This window comes from Chanodichthys erythropterus, chromosome 24 (assembly GCF_024489055.1).
Source record: "Chanodichthys erythropterus isolate Z2021 chromosome 24, ASM2448905v1, whole genome shotgun sequence".
Taxonomy (NCBI): Eukaryota; Metazoa; Chordata; class Actinopteri; order Cypriniformes; family Xenocyprididae; genus Chanodichthys; species Chanodichthys erythropterus.
Genome location: NC_090244.1, coordinates 10,882,836 through 10,901,494, shown reverse-complemented (window position 1 = coordinate 10,901,494; position 18,659 = coordinate 10,882,836). Strand labels below are relative to the sequence as shown.

The 18,659-nt window shown below is 37.4% G+C and overlaps 1 protein-coding gene across 6 annotated transcripts in view; it reads left to right on the top strand.

Moving 5' to 3' along the window:
* The first annotated feature begins 4,600 nt into the window (after nt 1-4,600).
* The window catches only part of ndrg4 (NDRG family member 4), a 38,680-nt gene continuing 24,621 nt past the window's right edge, over nt 4,601-18,659 (top strand). For 2 of the 6 annotated variants that reach the window (XM_067380695.1, XM_067380694.1), the window contains exons 1-4: nt 4,601-4,747; nt 6,233-6,306; nt 14,203-14,293; nt 15,012-15,146. In XM_067380695.1, the coding sequence (XP_067236796.1) occupies nt 6,233-6,306; nt 14,203-14,293; nt 15,012-15,146 (300 nt within the window). In that variant the 5' untranslated portion in view covers nt 4,601-4,747. Of the gene's footprint in view, nt 4,748-6,232; nt 6,307-14,202; nt 14,294-14,908; nt 15,147-18,659 lie in introns of those variants that run through there. The other 4 variants (XM_067380696.1, XM_067380697.1, XM_067380699.1 and 1 more) reach the window with 4 other exon arrangements.

The window sequence follows — 18,659 nt, the reverse complement described above, 5'->3', positions numbered from 1 at the left end:
CAAGAGTCCTCTTATTCACTGCAGAATTATTCATGTTTTTTTTAACTGTATGAGAATCCTGCAAAAGATTTGAGATCCCATCTGTGCTTAGCTGACTGTGTCGCATCTCTTTTTAACTGAGTTGGAGGGAAAGTATCCACTAGTATTCCCATGTCTGTCTTTTGAGCTTTTCAATGTCTTTTAGCTGTTTCAGTGAGATGATTTTCAGACCTTCTCATTTGAAAAGAACAGACACGACTTTAAGGTTTATAAGAGGCAAAAGAGTGAGAGATGGAGAGAGAAACAGAGGTGTCAGGATTAGCCGTATCTAAGCTAACGCCCCCACACAGCTCTTCAGATGTGGCTAATCTCTCCCCGACTGGGTTTGCATTCACTCTGAAACACCGGCTCAAACAAGCCTGTGCACTAGCAAGTGGGAGGTTGAGAACAGTGTTTTATCCCCCCCCCCCCCCCCTTCTGAAATGAGGAGCCAAAGTCCCCTCATTTTTTCTAGCTTTCTTTTGTACTACCTGTTGCTAGCCTATTTATTAATAATGACTTTTCAAACCATTAGTCATCAGATTTTAAACACAACAGGTGCAGTTGTGTGGCTTTAAATAAGATGAGCGGTCGCCAAAATCCAGCTCATCTACATCATCATTTTGAGTTTTAGAATCCAACACGAATGAAAATGTGGATGTTCAAACATGTGAGTTGCTTACTTTTTCTAAATGTTTCTGTTTTATCTCATATTTCTTAATATATCTGTACTGTCAATTTTCTAATATATATATATATATATATATATATATATATAATATATATATATATATATATGTATTTATTTATTTTTTTACTAGGCACTGCCTTCCTTGCCTCTTCGGACAAAATGCCCCCTCATGGAAACTGTTGATGTTGGAATTGTTGGAACGGATATTAAGGGGTTTGGAAGACATCACACTTCCCCTTCTAATCTACCTGCAGTGCCTCATTCGTCTGTCTTATTTGCAGTATTTTAGAGATCCAGTTGCCCTTTTCACTGTAGATTGTAGATTGAGCATTTATAAAAGCATTTATTTTGCTGTATTTTTATCTTTCTCTTGCCACCTCTCTCCTTACCTTGTTTCCCATTCTCTCTATCAGTGTCAGACGATGCCAGTTTGACGGACAAGTTTTTTCAGGCTGATGAGAAAAAACAAACATAAATATCAGAGTCGAGTGACCTGTTATGCTTCGTTCCTGCTATAATGGAGGGATGAGTCATAGCTCAGCTGTCTATCTCTCATGTTCTTTTTCTTCTTCATTCGAGTGGCACATGACCACATATAAGAAGCATCATGTTTCAGACAGAATCCAATTCATATTTAAGCATGTGCTGAGACAACCTTAGCAACTGCATTGTAACAAGCCAACAACCTACATCTTGTGTCAGTGCATTTTGCACCGGCAGCCACAGACATTCTCTTTAGAGGAAGTTACAGTATACTTTTTTTTTTATTTTTTCAAGGTGGTGTGTCATAGTGACAGGGCTAGTTACCAGATGGTTGCTGTTTCAATCTCTTAACGCTGCATTCACACGGGGCATCGGCGTCAACGCTTCTCTTTTACTTTGAATGGGTGACGTCATGTTTTGCCGAACTGAATTGTGGGTTCCTTCACGTCACTTCACTTGCGTTGCTCATGGCAGATGTTGAAAGTTTCTCAACTTCAATCAGATCACATTTCAGGCGCCAACACGGGTGTCAGCCAATCAGATCACAGACGCTGGCCAACTGCCTTGATGCAACACAGAAAAATAATGTGATTGGCTGTTGTACCATGACGGTCGCATCAGCTCAAGCTTTAGACACGCCCTCCATCAAGCGTTGATGCGACGCCCCGTGTGAATGCAGCGTAAGTAGTCAACCATGAGCTGCCATCGTTGTGTCCTTGAGCAAGGCCTGACACAATATATTAAGTGTATCCCTCACCGTTTTCCTTCAATCATGTGGTAAGTCAAATAATATAAAGTATTCTTATGTTGCAGACAATCTGGATTCAAGCATGTGCTGAGACAAATTGAGTCTACATGGGATTCGATAACAAGGTGGTGATTGTTGGCACATCAAGTATCAGTTCCTAAAAAGCAACTCAAATCACACTTAAAACAAAGTTGATTCACTGTCATCAGTGCAAAAACAGGGTGTAAATAGAAAATTTTGATGCAGTGTGTAGACCTAAGTTTAATACTGAAATTGTCTCTTTATATAATCAATTGCAGACACCATAATTGAAATCTCATTTGTTTATTTCCATTTATTTTGCAGCTCTATGTGCAAATGAAAACCACAAGTCAACCTAAAGTATGTCAACTGTGATGAACATTGCCTGGATTTTTTGCCTATTATCATACTTAAGGTACTTTTGCCCCTTGTCCACATTCAAGGAAATGAGAATTCAAAAGGCAAAAAAAAACAAAAAATAAAACACTTAAGTTACTGAACCAGAAGAGCAGTGATCAACATCTGCATGGCCCTCTGACACTCTTAATTGTGATGTCTTTCCTTCAGACAGAGATGCACTGACACTCTCCACACTGCATTGGGACAACTGTTTTGCCTCCTTCATAGTACATGCCTTGAGTATGTCTTGCTTACCAATGAGCAGATTAAAGTTGTCACATTGGCACAGGTACAGACAAACAAACCTCAGATAAACAAAAGACTCGAAACGTGCTTCGCCTATCAGATGTGATCCTCACTGCTGCCAGGTTTCTCCCAATTCGCCACTTCAAACCTGGCTATAGTCCATCTACTGTTCTAGACCTTTCCAAAAAAGGCGACTGACCTATTTCTCCTTATCACAGAGCTTATATAAAGGACAAATAAGGGTTAATTAGCCTGCAAGACTGTGAGCCAAGAATGTGTGACTGTCTTTAATTTTGCAACAAACAATGAAACAGAGGAATGTACACTGTGCTACACTGTTGTGTATAGTAAGTGGTGATAACTTGCCCATAATTCCCAATGAAGGTAAACATATTCACTCAGGGCTGGTTTGAGCTTGTGTATTAACATTTTTTTTTTTTTGAAGAGTGGAAAGCAGCCTTCAGCAAAGAATATGTCAGACTGAAGCATAATGCGAGTTGACATCTCTCATTCAGTCAACTCAACAAGTGTGCTAAAATACTGTAGGCTTGCTTTAACATCTCTCAGATATTGACAGGAGGCTGCCATGGTCGAATAAAATCTATCAGAACATTTTTGATTTGATTTTATATTATTAAAATGGTGTAAGTAGGAACAATAGAGTAGTGAGTTGGCATGTTCACCTTTTTCCCCTTTTTTCAACTATGCCAACAAGATATTGTGAAATGTTATTTAGATGGCTGATTGTGGCTCCATAGTGGGTTATATGGACTATCAGACAGCAAAAGACCTTCAAAATTACCAGGGAAATGTTTTATAGCCTTTTCAAAATTGCTGACAATACCCAGAAGCTACTGGCTGAGTCATACTAGTCATGGGCAGCAAGATCTTTCTTGGTTACCGCATTGAAGAATTTTAAAGACAGTGAGACCGCAAGGGGAGACAAGACATGCTGCAGTTTTTCTATTCTTTAGATGTGATCTTGAGGATATTGATTTGCTATTCAGTGCTCTTGGCGTCTTGCAAATTACATGCAGTTATCACCCTCAATGTCATCTTTATCAGTATCATCATTATAAACATTGCCACCACCACCACAAACATTTATATTTTTTTGCATCAAAAAAAGTAGTCAGGACATTCAGCTACTTTTGAATGACCATTAATTAAAAAAAGATTTTGTTTCTTCTAGGTACAATATGTACCAATAGGACTGGCTAACCGGACCAAGCCTTGAACCCTTCACTACCCTATACAACGAGATAAGCCAATTATAAGCCAACAGCATTTGCCTTTAGAAATATGGTAGCAAAAACTGACCTTTACCAATTACCAAGATTTATATAGATGATGAAAAATAGGCTGAAATACAACCAAATTGACTATCATTAGAAGTAGACCTCAGGGGAAAAAAAGTAAATTGCTATAAAAGAGTACAAAGAAGAAAACAGTGCTCTTTACCAACATGTGCATGGGCGTATGTGTCTGTGTCTTCGTGCTGTGATAAGTAAATGTGTGGGTTTGTTATGGCAGTGTTTGGGTGGGTATATGAGTATGTACTTATAATCTCCTGGGGGAACAGTTTCTAGTAAAAACTGACTTGATAAAAGCTCATGCTGCCAAATTCATGCCTTCTTGCTAAAGTGTAAGAATTGCGTGTACAGAGCTGTTACTTGTGGTCTAATTGGACAGCCTTTCATCCTAAGCCTCCAGCCAATATCCCTGTCTCACTGTTTTTTTTTTTCTCCTCTGTCTCCTTGATTCCATCCTTCCTGTCTGCCCTTCGCTCTTCCTTCAGTCCTCTCCTGTATCAAATTTCTTATCTCTGTCTCTCTCCTGTGTGTCCCTCTCTGTGATTGCTCTTTCTCTCTCACTCCCTCTATCTTGCTCTCATCTGTTGGTATGGCTCAGGCTGCATCATCCAAGAGGACACGTGTTCTCTGTTTATTATAGAGCAAAAGAAGGGAGGGGGAGAGTGAGCGAACGAAGGAGGGTGTAACAGAGGTAGAGAGATTCACACAGCATAGCCCTCACAGGGTAGACAGCATCGCTCTCAAACACACTCACAAGCAAACAAAAAGAGAGGCTAAACACATCAAAATCCTTTAAGACGACAACAGTAATCCAGTCCTTAAACAAAGGTAAGAAAGATCTCCTTAGTCATTGCGGTGATTGTTGTAGAAAGGTGCAAATTAGAAAGATATTTCAAGAGAACTAGAAGACATCTGTTGTTAGGTTAAGTTGAATGCTTGGTTGTTTCGATGCGAGGTGTTTGAAGATGTGGCAGATCCACAGAGCAGATCAAAAAGTGCCTCAACAATGGGCCTTGAGGGACTCCACCTCAAGAGAAACAGAGTCCCTGCTGAGAGTATTCAAGTGCTTGTGTCATAAGCTACGCTTCATAGTTCCAGCCTCTGCATTGGCGTCAATGGGTGGTCGACAGGTTAAATTTATTAACCCCGCAAAATAACTGCGTCAGACAGGGAAGCTTTGCCAAAAAAAGCAAGCCAGTGGCAGTCCATCCAGACCACCCCTTAAATTCAGGGTAAGTCTATTAACAGGTGTCCTTTTCCCTTCATTGGAGTAATGCTATCTGCTATGGTGCTGAGATGTATCCGGGTCTGTGTAATAACAGATAAGCGCAGCTTTTGTTTTCCTAATCTCAATAACACTTCACAGAATATCAGACGCCAGTGTACCTGGTTGGGTGCCAGCTAGCATTGGGAGGCCAGGAGGGCTGTGAAACTTTCCAGGCTGGATAAACTGACTTATCACAAGCCTTGACGCTTTTAGCTTTAAAGGGGTGATGGATGATGTTGTTAGAATGTGCCTTAAGATGAGAATATTTATGTTGGGAATGGCAACTTCCACACCTTTGGTTGACAACATAGCATGAAGATGAAATACATATTATCTATGTAACTCAAAGGTTGGTGGAAATGCTAGGAGGTAGTTTAACTACTAATGTATGTGATCATTAAAGCTGCAAAGATGAATCATAAGTGGCATGTTTTTTTAAACAAGTGAAGAGAGTGTTTTTTTTTTTTTTGTAAATCTTTTTAAGTAATATACTATTTACTTCAATTTACTTTTCCCCCCCTGAAGACTACTTCTAATAATATTGTAAAAAAAAAAAAAAAAAAAAGATGTCATTACTGATGCAACTTCATGCAAGGCTGTTTTTTTTTTTTTTTTTGTTACGTATCCCTGCAAGACAACGAGATGCCCCCATTTCTACATTACATAACAATGCAACAGACGCCTTGAAAACTTTTCTCTCTCACTCTTACAAAACCTATACCTCCTCAAAGCCTTCCCTGCTAAAACTGTTGTACTGTTCTCCACTGAGCATGGAAAAAGATTTTTTCAATAAACTGCTTGTTAGCTTTACTCTAATAGAAGCTCCTGGCTTGAGATTTATATAAAGAATGTCATTTATAGAGGATTTTTAAAAAATGCCTGGAACTTTTTCAATAAAACATATCTTTGAAAGAGGCATGCCCTGGAACAAGTTTACATTTTGGTGTACAGGACTCAGATGGGTCTTCCTGAATATCTGAGATTTTTCTGAATACCAAATATTGTGTGTAGCTGAATTACAAATGGATCTTGTTTTGTACTGATAGATGGGGCCCGGATTGTTCTGGAACTTTCCGTCCAAGACTAGCTGCACGGTTCCACAGAGCCTGCTGCAGACAATGTACGTAGTTCCGCCTGTAACTGAGGTTGTAGCCTTTCTTTTCCGTTTTTATAGCATCCATCCCTTCATTTTTTGTTTGTCTCTTTGCTTGTGAATTCCATGGCCCGTTGCTGTGTCTGACCATCTTGATTTGTCGACCAATCACTGGGCAATGGCCAAACAAGGTCAAGTGTCAGTAACCATCATTACTCAGCACTAGATCATTACTCATAATTCACTGGCCAATAGCTGTTGATTGTTCCAGCCTTGAGTCTGTTACCAATCCTTTCATGTAGGTTTATGTGTCCAAGCTGATTTAAAGTAAAAAGATTAATGTTATCATTTAGGTCTTACGTCTACTATATATAGGGATCTGAATTACGAGGTTTTGAATGTCTTACAATCAGTTGTTGCTTGAACTACGTGTTATTTGATAATGAAAATAAATGGCAATATATTTTGCCTTCAGAGATGTGTATCGACCTTGATATCCGTTGTTTTGTTTTGGTGGCTTTGGTACTTTGGATGTTTTTCTGTTTAAAAGGGTTCTGAAAAACTTTAATGGCCTTCTGCAGTCCTTGACCTCCAGTGCCTTCAATGTAGCTTATAATAAACTGAGCCACATGATCTCAATTTCATGTTAATGAACTACAATAAATGAAAAATCTCCATGAATAATTTGACTGCACATGAGTGAAGAAAGCCATTACAGTTTTGATTGTATTATATTCTGACCTAAATAGGTGTGCAGCTGTGATAAAAGCCCAGGCCGAATCAAAAAATTGCTTCATGAAAGCTTTTAGATGCACGCTATTTATCAAAATGGAACCATTAATCTTTAAAGGATAATGAACCTAACATCCCAGGATTAGTTTCCTACTGATCCATACAGTAGAAGCCTGTTTTAAGGAAAGGTTCAGCCAGCTTACTGTACTTTTGGCCAAGGTAAAACAGCCTTATTTGATAAATCACTATTTATCAAAATGGAACCATTAATCTTTAAAGGATAATGAACCTAACTTCCCAGGATTCGTTTCCTACTGATCCATACAATAGAAACCTGTTTTAAGGAAAGGTTCAGTCAGCTTACTGTACTTTTGGCCAAGGTAAAACAGCCTTATTGAGGACCACATACCAACTCACCTTCTGTCTGCCTGGCTTGGAGCACTGGGCAGCTCCTGACAAGAGGCAGTGTGAGGGATTGGAAACATAGTTAATTCTGGTGGTACAACACTATCAGGGCAGAGAGCTGTTATTGACCCTTCAGAATCCCACTGGAGGTGTGAAGTGAGCTCTCTGAGGGGCAGAGATTACAACGAGTTTTTGTGAATTCCACAGCTGCTTTTTATCTCAAGTTTAATACAAAAAAGTATTCTGTATTTGTCTAATGAACTAGGGCAGTGGTTCTCAAACTGGGCGTGGCAAGACCAAGGGATAGTGTATAGTCAGCTTCAAGACGAGTAAATTTGATGAGGCATATCTCACTTTCAGATTCACCAGTACAACGGTGGGTGATGAAGAGACCACAGTGTATTGTGTGTCTCCAAATATTAGCTCTTCCAAATACTTGGACTGAAGTGGAACTAGTTAAGATGACACTTAAAGACTTCACATCACAAACAACAAAGAGAAGCACATTGAAGTTATAGTACTGTATTAATTACAATGTTTCAAATAAATCCTAAATACTTTTGCAAGCAAGGTCATGTCTGATAGTGTCTTTATTTGGGTGCAGGCATACTCATCAAAGAGTACTGAAAAAATAATGGTTTCTGTAAAAACTTTAAACAAATGTTTCTTGAGCAGCATATCAGCATATTAGAATGATCTCTGAAGAAGCATAAGAAATTTTAAAAGCATTAAAAATGTCATGTCTAATAGTGTCTTTATGTGGGTGCATGTAGGTGGGGGGGCTTGAAAAAACAAAGTTCTGTCATGAAACTAGATGGCACAGGCTGTGCCTTAACTCAATCTGCCTGCAATCACATCATTCTCTATAGGGCACAGTTGATTGGTTCCTGCTGTATTAGTAGCCAATGAGCTCACTGCTCAACCTTCAAATACTCTGTCAGCATTTGCTGTAGAAGTTGCAGCACACTTCCAGAAACCCTCCACCTTCCCCAGCTCCACCTGTATAGATCTGCTATGGGTAATTCATGTGTGCCATACTGTACAGCAGCAGCATGTTGTGTATATATTGGCAGTAGCAAGTCCCGCCAAGACCAAACATATGAACCTTGTCATATCCATCTATTAAGATACCAAACACTCAGAGAGTGTTCATGCCTGAAAAACAATTTTCTCTACAAAAGAGTGGCCTGACAGAAAAAGCTTGGGAACCACTGGACTCGCATGTGCATTTGTATTTGATTGTAAATTTCTTGGAACTTTCTATTTAGTGTATAAGGGTTATGTGAGCTTGTTGTGTTTTTATGCCCATCTTTTCTGTTGATGCTTAACCTGTCTCGTCTTCCATCTCCCTCTACATTTTACCATATAAAGTGGTTCCTTTTAAGGATCATGGACTTGAGTAAAATATATACACATTAGAACAGATCATTCATTTAATAAAAACACAAAGAAAACTAACTTAGCAATGACACAGAGTTAGTTTTTTTTTCATCAATACTTTATTATAATTTTCTTACGAGCACAGTTACAAGCAATAACAAAAGTTTTGACTGACTTAATTCATTATGAGCAACATAACTGATAACAATTAAAAAAGCCAAGTTAGTTTTTAGTGGGCGTAAAAGGAAGATAGTTTATTTGCCAACAAGTGCTGATTTCTCCCACATTTCTCCACATTGACATAAATTAAATAATTTATTTTTATTTCCTGGTATATTTGATTCTGCCAGCATGTGGGTGGTACTTAGCACTCTCTACACCTTGCTTAAGCAGCCATGTTCTTTCTATTTACCTCGACATTGGTAGCATCCAAAAGGCTAATTAAAACTTTGATCACTTGTATAACCTAATAGCGTTGCCAATGAGACTGTATTGCTCAGCTTCTTGACAGCTTTGTGCCAAGATTAGTCACCCGTTTTGCGTTCAGAGAATGCCTTTAGAACTCCGTCCAACATAGATTTAGTTGTAATCGTTTTTTTGTGCACAGCATAAACACACATTGTCCTAACCCAGTTTCCAAGTATTGACTGGGATTCTGTATATCAGGTCAGACCCTTGCCTTTGAGCAGATTTATTGATTTGGTGTCTGACAGAATACTCTTCCACTGGTCTTTCCGTTGTCATATTCCCTCATGCACACTTTTTTGTCACTGGGCAGGGTCATATGCCAGCCCAGTCGTCTGCTCAAGCTCACTCAATATGTGAAGTCTTTCTAGATCAATGACCAATATGCTCTAAACGTGTTTGAGAGTGACCAGATTATTTTAGTGATTCCAAACTCTATTTTCTTTTCTAGTATTGCAGTTAGGACTAGTAGTGAAGCTTTTGAAAATGCAAAATAAGGAAAGTAAGGTTATCCAACTCCCTGAATATTGCAGGGACGTCTACTGGCATTACTAGAGGTTACCATGGCAACACTGACGGGGTACAGAACCCACAAAAAACCAAATTTGACTACAGGTTGATTTTTGACATGAATTTTTAGTACAGGATAACACTAATGTTGTTGACCCATAGAAAATGTGACTTTTAAATATTATAGGCCTAAATTATATATGAAAAATGTGTGGAAAAAAAGAGCTGAATAAGGGACCTAAGCCATAGTGAACGGAATAGCATAGAGACTTGGAGGTGGGCTTTGTTGACTTGACTAGTTAACAACCAAATGCGACACGCTAGAAAACACTTAACAATGGTGGTTGCGTGGAGCCACTGGCAAGCACCACTCATGTTCTCTTTAGAAAGAGTTAAAATGTAGCTCTATTATAGTATACCAAAACAGAGTGCTAATGATTATAATAATGATCTGAGAAAGGTCAGTACATGTGGGGGAGGAGGGAAGATGAGATGGATCTATGTAGAGATTGTGACAGAGAGGAAGGGAGGGAGAAAGAGAGGCCAATTGAGAGTATTGTGGTCATGTCTAGACCTTGTTATAATCACATCATGGGAGGTGTTATGCAACCAAAATAATCATTCCCTGCAGGGCTTTGAATCATTCTATCCGATCACATCCAAGGGTTTGATTTACACTGGCCATGATTTGAGATTCATGCAGCTCTGTGCACTGACAGGAAATAAGAGTGGAATGAATTTTCTGTTGGCTTGAAGTGTTCTGAATTAAACTCAGTTACTGTTCGACGCTTATGAGAATGATACGTCAAAGTGTTCTGTCATCTCTTGGGTAAAGGTGGCAATAATCTGCACTAATATTTGGATTAGGTTGTTTTTTCTTTTCTCATGTTCTTGTTTATGAGAGACTCATAGCACGTGTGTTTATAAGGTTGACAAGAAGGTTAGATGTTAAGAAATGCTACTATGTTAACGACTGTTGCTTAGCCTACATGTTTATGCTAGCAATATTTCCATTAAGGTTGTAAGTGAAGCCATTCTTCATAATCTTCATCTATGTGTTTGCAGAATTATTAGAGACCAATAAGTTAGCACTAGACTGTGGAGGTGTTTGTTAGCTTAGCATTGTGTTATTGAAATATCAACTGACACTGACAGAGCTCCCATGAGCCGACAACCCTCAGCTACACAGCTGGAATTTAATAAGTACCAAATGGAAAAGTACATTGACTCATCCATCAACAGATATCTTGAGACAACCTGTGAGCTAGTGTCACAATTGGCCATGTGTTCCTGGTGACTGACAAGTTTGTACCTTTTCGTATCATCCTGAACCTAACCACCAAACAACATTCAAGCCATGTTCACAAAGCCACCTCATTTTAAGTCCACAAAACTCCATACTCACATGTAGTTTTATATTGTTTGGAGCCAGATTAGTACCCCTGCTAAAAGAATGCAGTTAAAACCAACTTCTAGCTGGTTTTACATGTGGTGTGTCTCAATCCGCACCCTAGTTCAGTATTAAGTACACTGCCCAGGCAGGCAGCCATTTTTAGGATGTTGCAATGTACTTAAACATTGACTCCCTTGAAATTACCAGTGAGCTAAGCTGCTCAGGAAATTATAAAAAATGTTGTCTTCTGTTCAAGTCATCAGAATAATGATGTTGCTGATATGATTTAATACATGATATCATAATCATGTTGTGTGTAATTGAGTCATTAGTATCCTAATGCTTATTGGATCAAGGTCCTTGCTAGTGCCTAAATGCTTGTGTTTATAGATGTTTTCCATAGAGAACTAGGGAGTGGAAAGAGACACATGGTTACTAGCTGGTCCAAGCAAGCTGGTGTAGGTGTTTAGTTCTCCTGCCACACAGTTGGTCCAAGGGTCAACCTAGTGTCCACCAGATTAGCTATAGGGGCTTTCGCACCGAAAAGTTCTAGGAACTCAGTTATAGGAACTAGCCACTAGGATAGTTCCGCGGGAACTAATTTCTCCCCTGGGCCATGTTCCTGGTTGCATTCGCATGACAATAGGAACTATGAAGCGGCCGACAGCGGGGTCTTTAAGCACGGCATTTACAAGCGCTAAAAAACGGTGAATGGAGGATGTCGTGATCAGAGTTGTGTGTCGTGAGTTTCGTGATAACAGAGATGGAATGTAAACGCATAATTTACGTGACTGAAAGAGCAAAAAGTGGAGCTATCTCCTATGACACCTTTCAGTATTACATATCATTGTATTACATCACATACCAACACAACCCTGCAGACAACAGGTAAATGCTGTTATCGCTGTTTTCCATGTTCGTGAAGTAAATATGTCTACATGGCTTTTTAAAAATGCTGGGTGTTGGTGTTTGCAATGCGTTTGACCAATCGACGTACACTCACGTCACTGATAGTTCCTATAGTGCTGGTTTAGACCCTATTCTGAAGTAGGAGCTAATTTAGTTCCCCCAAAAGTAGTTCCTAGAACTAAAATCGCTCCTAGTTCCTGCGGTAGGAACACAGCAAAATCTGGGTACTTCAGCCAATAGTTGTAGGAACTATGAAAAGGTTCCTCCGGTGCGAAAGCCCCTTATGTTCCAAAACCCAGGTTGACCACCTTAAAGACCCCTGGGAAATTGTTTAGCAAGTGCAGTTGTTACATATTTCCTATTGAAACAGGAATTTTAGGCAGTGCATATTGAAGAGGTTACATCAATAGACTTTAGTTACGTCACAGCCATAAACTTGTTAGCACTTGTTAGTTGGCTACAAGTGGTATAAGGTGGAGGGATATTTTGATTCTACAATTTACATCTGATTGGACAAAAATCGGTATTGCAGGATCAGAGGTGGAAAGTCCAGGAGTCAGAAAGTAAAAGTCCTGTCATATTTTTATTCCAACCAGCTGAAGCAGTGTTAAAGTTAATGAGATAATTAAGTGAATAATTGAGCGATGACTGACCGTTATTGAACCCGATGTTAACCAGCAGAATCACCAAAGGAGAAAATCACAATTTTTAAGTCACCGTCATGGAGATCAGGGATTGCTTTAGTTAAGCTCTTGACCCTTTTTAATATTACATTTAATTTGGCTGCAATAACTGAGTTGTAACACCCAGACAAGCAAAGAGAAAAGATGATCAGGTGGTGTTATGTTTTCACATAATCGTTATTTGACCTGAATCAACAAACTCATTTAGAGCCCAATCTCTGAGTTAGATTTACATTATTGATTACAGCAGCACTGTGATTCTACAGCAGGAGATCTTTCAATATAATCCAAAGGATTTCTTAAAAGTTGTTCTAATTTTTATTTTTATTTTTAATTGTAATTTAGAGACCCAGACATGAAGAATCAGCCTCTGAATCTCAACAGTGGTGAGAATAATAAAGCATGTTGCAGTGCATTCTGGGTGCCACCAATCAAAATTCATCCATGCCTCCCATCATGCATTGCTGCATGAATAAATTATGATCTTAATTGTCTTGGTAACTTCCTTTATTCTCACAATTTTTTTTTGTTGCTATTTTTATGTGACTTTTTAGTAGGTTGTTTTCTAGTGTTCAGAGTTGATCTGTTTATCAGAATATGTTGCTTGTCACAGTTGTTGAGATTCATACGCTGATTCTTGATGTCTGTGTGTGCCTAACTAATTTTTAGAACTTTTAAGAAATCCTTTGGATTATATTGAAAGATCTCCTGCTGTAAAATCACAGTGCTGCAGTAATCAATAATGTAAATCTAACTCAGAGATTGGGCTCTAAATGAGTTCAGTGATTCAGATCAAATAATGATTACGTAAAACATAACCAACACCACCTGATCATCTTTTCTCTTTGCTTGTCTGACTGTTATAACTCAGTTACAAACAAACAAAATATAATATTAAACAGTCAAGAGTCAAGAGCTCAACTAAAGCAATCCCTCATCTCCATGATGGTGACTTAAAAATAGTGATTTTGGTGTCTTCAATAATGGTCAATCATCACTCAATCACTTAATTATCTCATTAACTTTAACACCGCTTCAGTGGTTGGAATAAAAATATGGCAGGACTTTTACTTTCTGACCCCTGGACTTTCCACTTCTGTGCAGGATGAGTCATCAACATTTGTGATCTGTTTTGCTACAAGAAAAATTCTGTACATTTTAAATGTATATTTAAATATATCTAGTTAAAGTTAATTTATTCAACTTTTAGAAGTGCACTACAATATTGATGACCTCAAAGCTAACAGACCTGGAGTAAAAGCCAAAAAACTAAAAAAAAATGTTTTATCATGGGGTCTTTAAGCTGGTATGAACTGTATGGTTTGAGCAATGGTGGTGTGGGTAATATTTCAATATTGGAGCAGCAAGATGGATTTGATTGGATTATGGTTTGCTGTCGAATAGCCTTGTTAATCTCAGGTGTGTGTGTTGCCATGGTGATTGCAGGTTGCTCTCCAGGATGGCTGGCATGAAGGATCAGCAGTTCACTGAAGAGAAACCGCTACTGCCAGAATCCAGGGGACAGGAACCAGAGATGGTGAGTATGTGTGTGAGTAAGTGTGTGTGTGCGCATAGCTAAATATAGTACACCAGTTAAAAATGTTCCCCTGTTTTTAGGCAAGAGTACAAAAATTGGATGTGTGTGTACATGATAAAGGATTTATCCATGCTCACCAAATACTGCATTTCATCTTAATCCATACATATGTGTAAAGCTAATGTGAAATGAAAAGCATAACATGTCTTTAATTCCAGTAGAAATAAATGAAAATTTGGGACACTGGCAACAAAGGGTGTACTACTTTCTTGCTTTTCTTTAGAAGTATTCTGATATTCATAAAAGAGCACAGTTAATAATAGATATTTCAGTTATACTAGTACACCTGAAATCCATTTATTAATAATGCAATCTACTGTCATTTTCACCCCTTACCTGATTAAATCAATGTAGAAAACCAATCAAATGCATTGAGTTCCCACAGTCATTAAAAAGCTGAAAACATCAGGAAATTCTAAAATTGTGATTTTTCCATGCCAGGAATTATATAAATTCTTAGATACCATTTTTTTTTTCTTTTTGATTTTGTGTCTGATGCTTATTTTCCCATATATCACACAGTATCATTCATACATATCATCATTGTTTCTTCAGCTTCCCACCTCCGCCACCAAACCATTGTCCTCCGATCTCATAGAGGGCACTGTCTACTGTAGTGTGCTGTAACTAGTGTTTGTGTCTATGTGTGATGTGGCAGGCTAAAGGACAGTGTGTGCACGCGCTGCCCTCTGCTACGCCCTCCCCCCAAATGGCTCGCCCCCCAAAACGCTGGCATGCCATCGCCCGACACTGGCTCGGCCTGACGCGGCGTCGGACCAGCGGGTACTTCCCGGTAGGCTGATTACCGCACAGACCATGTCCACCCTTCCAACCAATGGATACTAATTTCTGTCAAGTTCTTAGTTACCTTAAAAGCAACTGTTAGAAAAGACCAAACAAGGCCTGATAATTTCTCTCTACCCAAATCTCTACCCCAAATCCCAATTGGTTTCACATGCTGTGATGTGTACAACATAGAAATGTTCTTTTTGGCACAATGTATCTATTTATACACACTGCTTATTAACATTAGCATCATTTTAAACAATACTCAATAGATTAAAGGATTAGTTCACTTTCAAATGAAAATTAGCCCAAGCTTTACTCACCCTCAAGCCATCCTAGGTGTATATGACTATTCTTTCTAATGAACACAATTGGAGATGTTTTATTAAATATCTTGACGCATCCGAGGTTTATAATGGCAGTGAGCAAAGATCAACGAGTATAAGCTGAAGAAAGTGCTTCCATCCACATCCTTCCCTAGGACATAGCGTGGGACAGGGAAGGCGTAGGACATAGCTTACGCTATGTCTTACGCCTTCCCTATTTAACTTACGGGAAAAGTGTAACTGATGCGACACCAGTTTACACTTTCTTCATAACTTCGGAAGCTGGATATTTTACTTCATATCTTGTTAAATATGGATATTTTTTAATGTTTTTTTTTTTTTGGAAGGTAGATATTTTACTACATAACTTGTTAAATATGTATTTTTTTAAGTTTTACTTCGGAAGGTAGATATTTTACTTCATAACTTGTTAAATATGGATGTTTTTTAAAGGTTTTTTTTGGAAGGTAGATATTTTACTTCATAACTTGTTAAATATGGATATTTTTTAAAGTTTTTTTTTTGGAAGGTAGATATTTTACTACATAACTTGTTAAATATGTATTTTTTTAAGTTTTACTTCGGAAGGTAGATATTTTACTTCATAACTTGTTAAATATGGATATTTTTTTAATTTTTTCTTCGGAAGGTAGATATTTTACTTCATAACTTGTTAAATATGGATATTTTTTAAAGTTTTTTTTTGGAAGGTAGATATTTTACTTCATAACTTGCTAAATATGGATATTTTTAAATTTTTATTTCGGAAGATAGATATTTTACTTCATAACTTGTTAAATATGGATATTTTTTCATTTTTACTTCGGAAGGTAGATATTTTACTTCATAACTTGTTAAATATGGATATTTTTTAATTTTTACTTTGGAAGGTAGATATTTTACTTCATAACTTGTTAAATATGGATATTTTTTTAATTTTTTCTTCGGAAGGTAGATATTTTACTTCATAACTTGTTAAATATGGATATTTTTTAAAGTTTTTTTTTGGAAGGTAGATATTTTACTACATAACTTGTTAAATATGTATTTTTTTAAGTTTTACTTCGGAAGGTAGATATTTTACTTCATAACTTGTTAAATATGGATTTTTTTTATTTTTACTTAGGAAGGTAGATATTTTACTTCATAACTTGTTAAATATGGATATTTTTCAATGTTTGTTTTTTGGAAGGTAGATATTTTACTACATAACTTGTTAAATATGTATTTTTTTAATTTTTATTTCGGAAGTTAGATATTTTACTTCATAACTTGCTAAATATGGATATTTTTTAATTTTTATTTCGGAAGATAGATATTTTACTTAATAACTTGTTAAATATGGATTTTTTTTTAAGTTTTATTTTGGAAGGTAGATATTTTACTTCATAACTTGCTAAATATGGATATTTTTTAATTTTTACTTTGGAAGATAGATATTTTACTTCATGTCTTGTTAAATATGGATATTGTTTAATGTTTACTCTGGAAGGTAGATATTTTACTTCATAACTTGTTAAATATGGATTTTTTTTTACACAAACGCATCGCTTCGCTTCAGAAGGAAACCCTCTGGAGCCGTGTGGAATATGTTTATGATGGATGGATGTGGATGGAAGCACTTTCTTCAGCTCATACTCGTGACTCCTGATCACTGCCATTATAAAGCGTCAGGATATTTATTATTATAACTCCAATTGTGTTCATCAGAAAAATAAAGTCATATACACCTAGGATGGCTTGAGGGTGAGTAAACCTTGGGCTAATTTTCATTTGAAAGTGAACTAATCCTTTAAATGTGTCAATGTGGCACATGATAATACTATAAAAACAAGCAAAAAGTCAGATTTGTGAATAACACTTAGGCTTTGTTCAGACAGACAGCAAGTCATTTTTTTTTTTTTAGTTTATCCAAGTCAAATCAGTAGTTTGCAGTCAGGACTTCGGAACATCACATGAAATCTGATTTTTACAGATCAATCTCACTGATTTTCACAGATTCATTCAGGTTTTTGTTGGTTAAATAGGATTTTTTTTGCCAACATGACTGTAACGGCATACGTAAAGCTTGGAAGTGCCAATAGCTGTCTAAATTCACAAATTTATATTAACATTCAGCATTCACTATATAGTGAATGGATAAACAAGTTATTGAATTTGTACACAACATATGCATAACTGTGTAAATAATACAGTTATGGCTCTGAATATTTTGTAATGTTATCATGATGGACAGTCAAAATGTAGTTCAGACTCTCTTGTCTCTTAGCATTGTACTGACACCTACATCATTACTATGGCAACATATGCAGATTTGCTGGATATTGACCTCACTGTCTAAACAAATAGATCACTTGCAAAATGACATTGCTCAGGATGGTATTAGAAACACAAATCAGATTTATGTGCAATGTGAACAAAGCTCTATATACTGTAATATCATAAGTTTCAGTTCCTCAAGAAGCACAGTTGTTTATCCATAAGGCTGCCACCTTTTGCACTTCTGAGGTACTGCATTAGAGTTTTAACCCTGAAAAGGAGTGACACCTGCTGGTCCGACATTAAAGCTGCTTTTGCTTTTCTGCTGCCAACAGCTCTAACTGCATGCACTAAACTCTTTCTTTAGGTTTGTGGGTTTATTCCAGCTTCTGCCAATCTGCAAAAGAATCACTTTATAAGTGATACTTGCTTTTCCAAAATGGATGCTTTGTTCATATCTAATGTAGATTGTGCTAACTCATGTTTCCTTGCCTTTTCAGAAAAATGAGATGGATTTTTATGTTATTCCTATAGTGACTGTAGGGATACAATTGTCTGGCAAGGAGATGCTGTCCTGTTCTCAAGCTGTTCTTTTACAACATTTGTGTACCCATTTCAGCTTTTGTATCCTTAGCATGTTGTGTTCTTAACAGTGTCTTTACTCATGAATTGGTTGGACCAACTCGGGCCATCATAACACTTTACCATTATACTTTAATGTATAATGGAGTTAAACAGGCTTCATATTAGCAGTGATGCAAGCTCAGCTTGCATGTTTTATCTTTCCACAAATAGCTGCTGATCTGAAGCCAGCTTAGCCACCTACATACTAACTAACCATGTCTTGTGAAACAACAACCAGTGGTGTAAAGTACTGGAGCAATTATACTTTATTATTATACTTAGTATTATTTGGGGCATTTTTTTTTACTGTA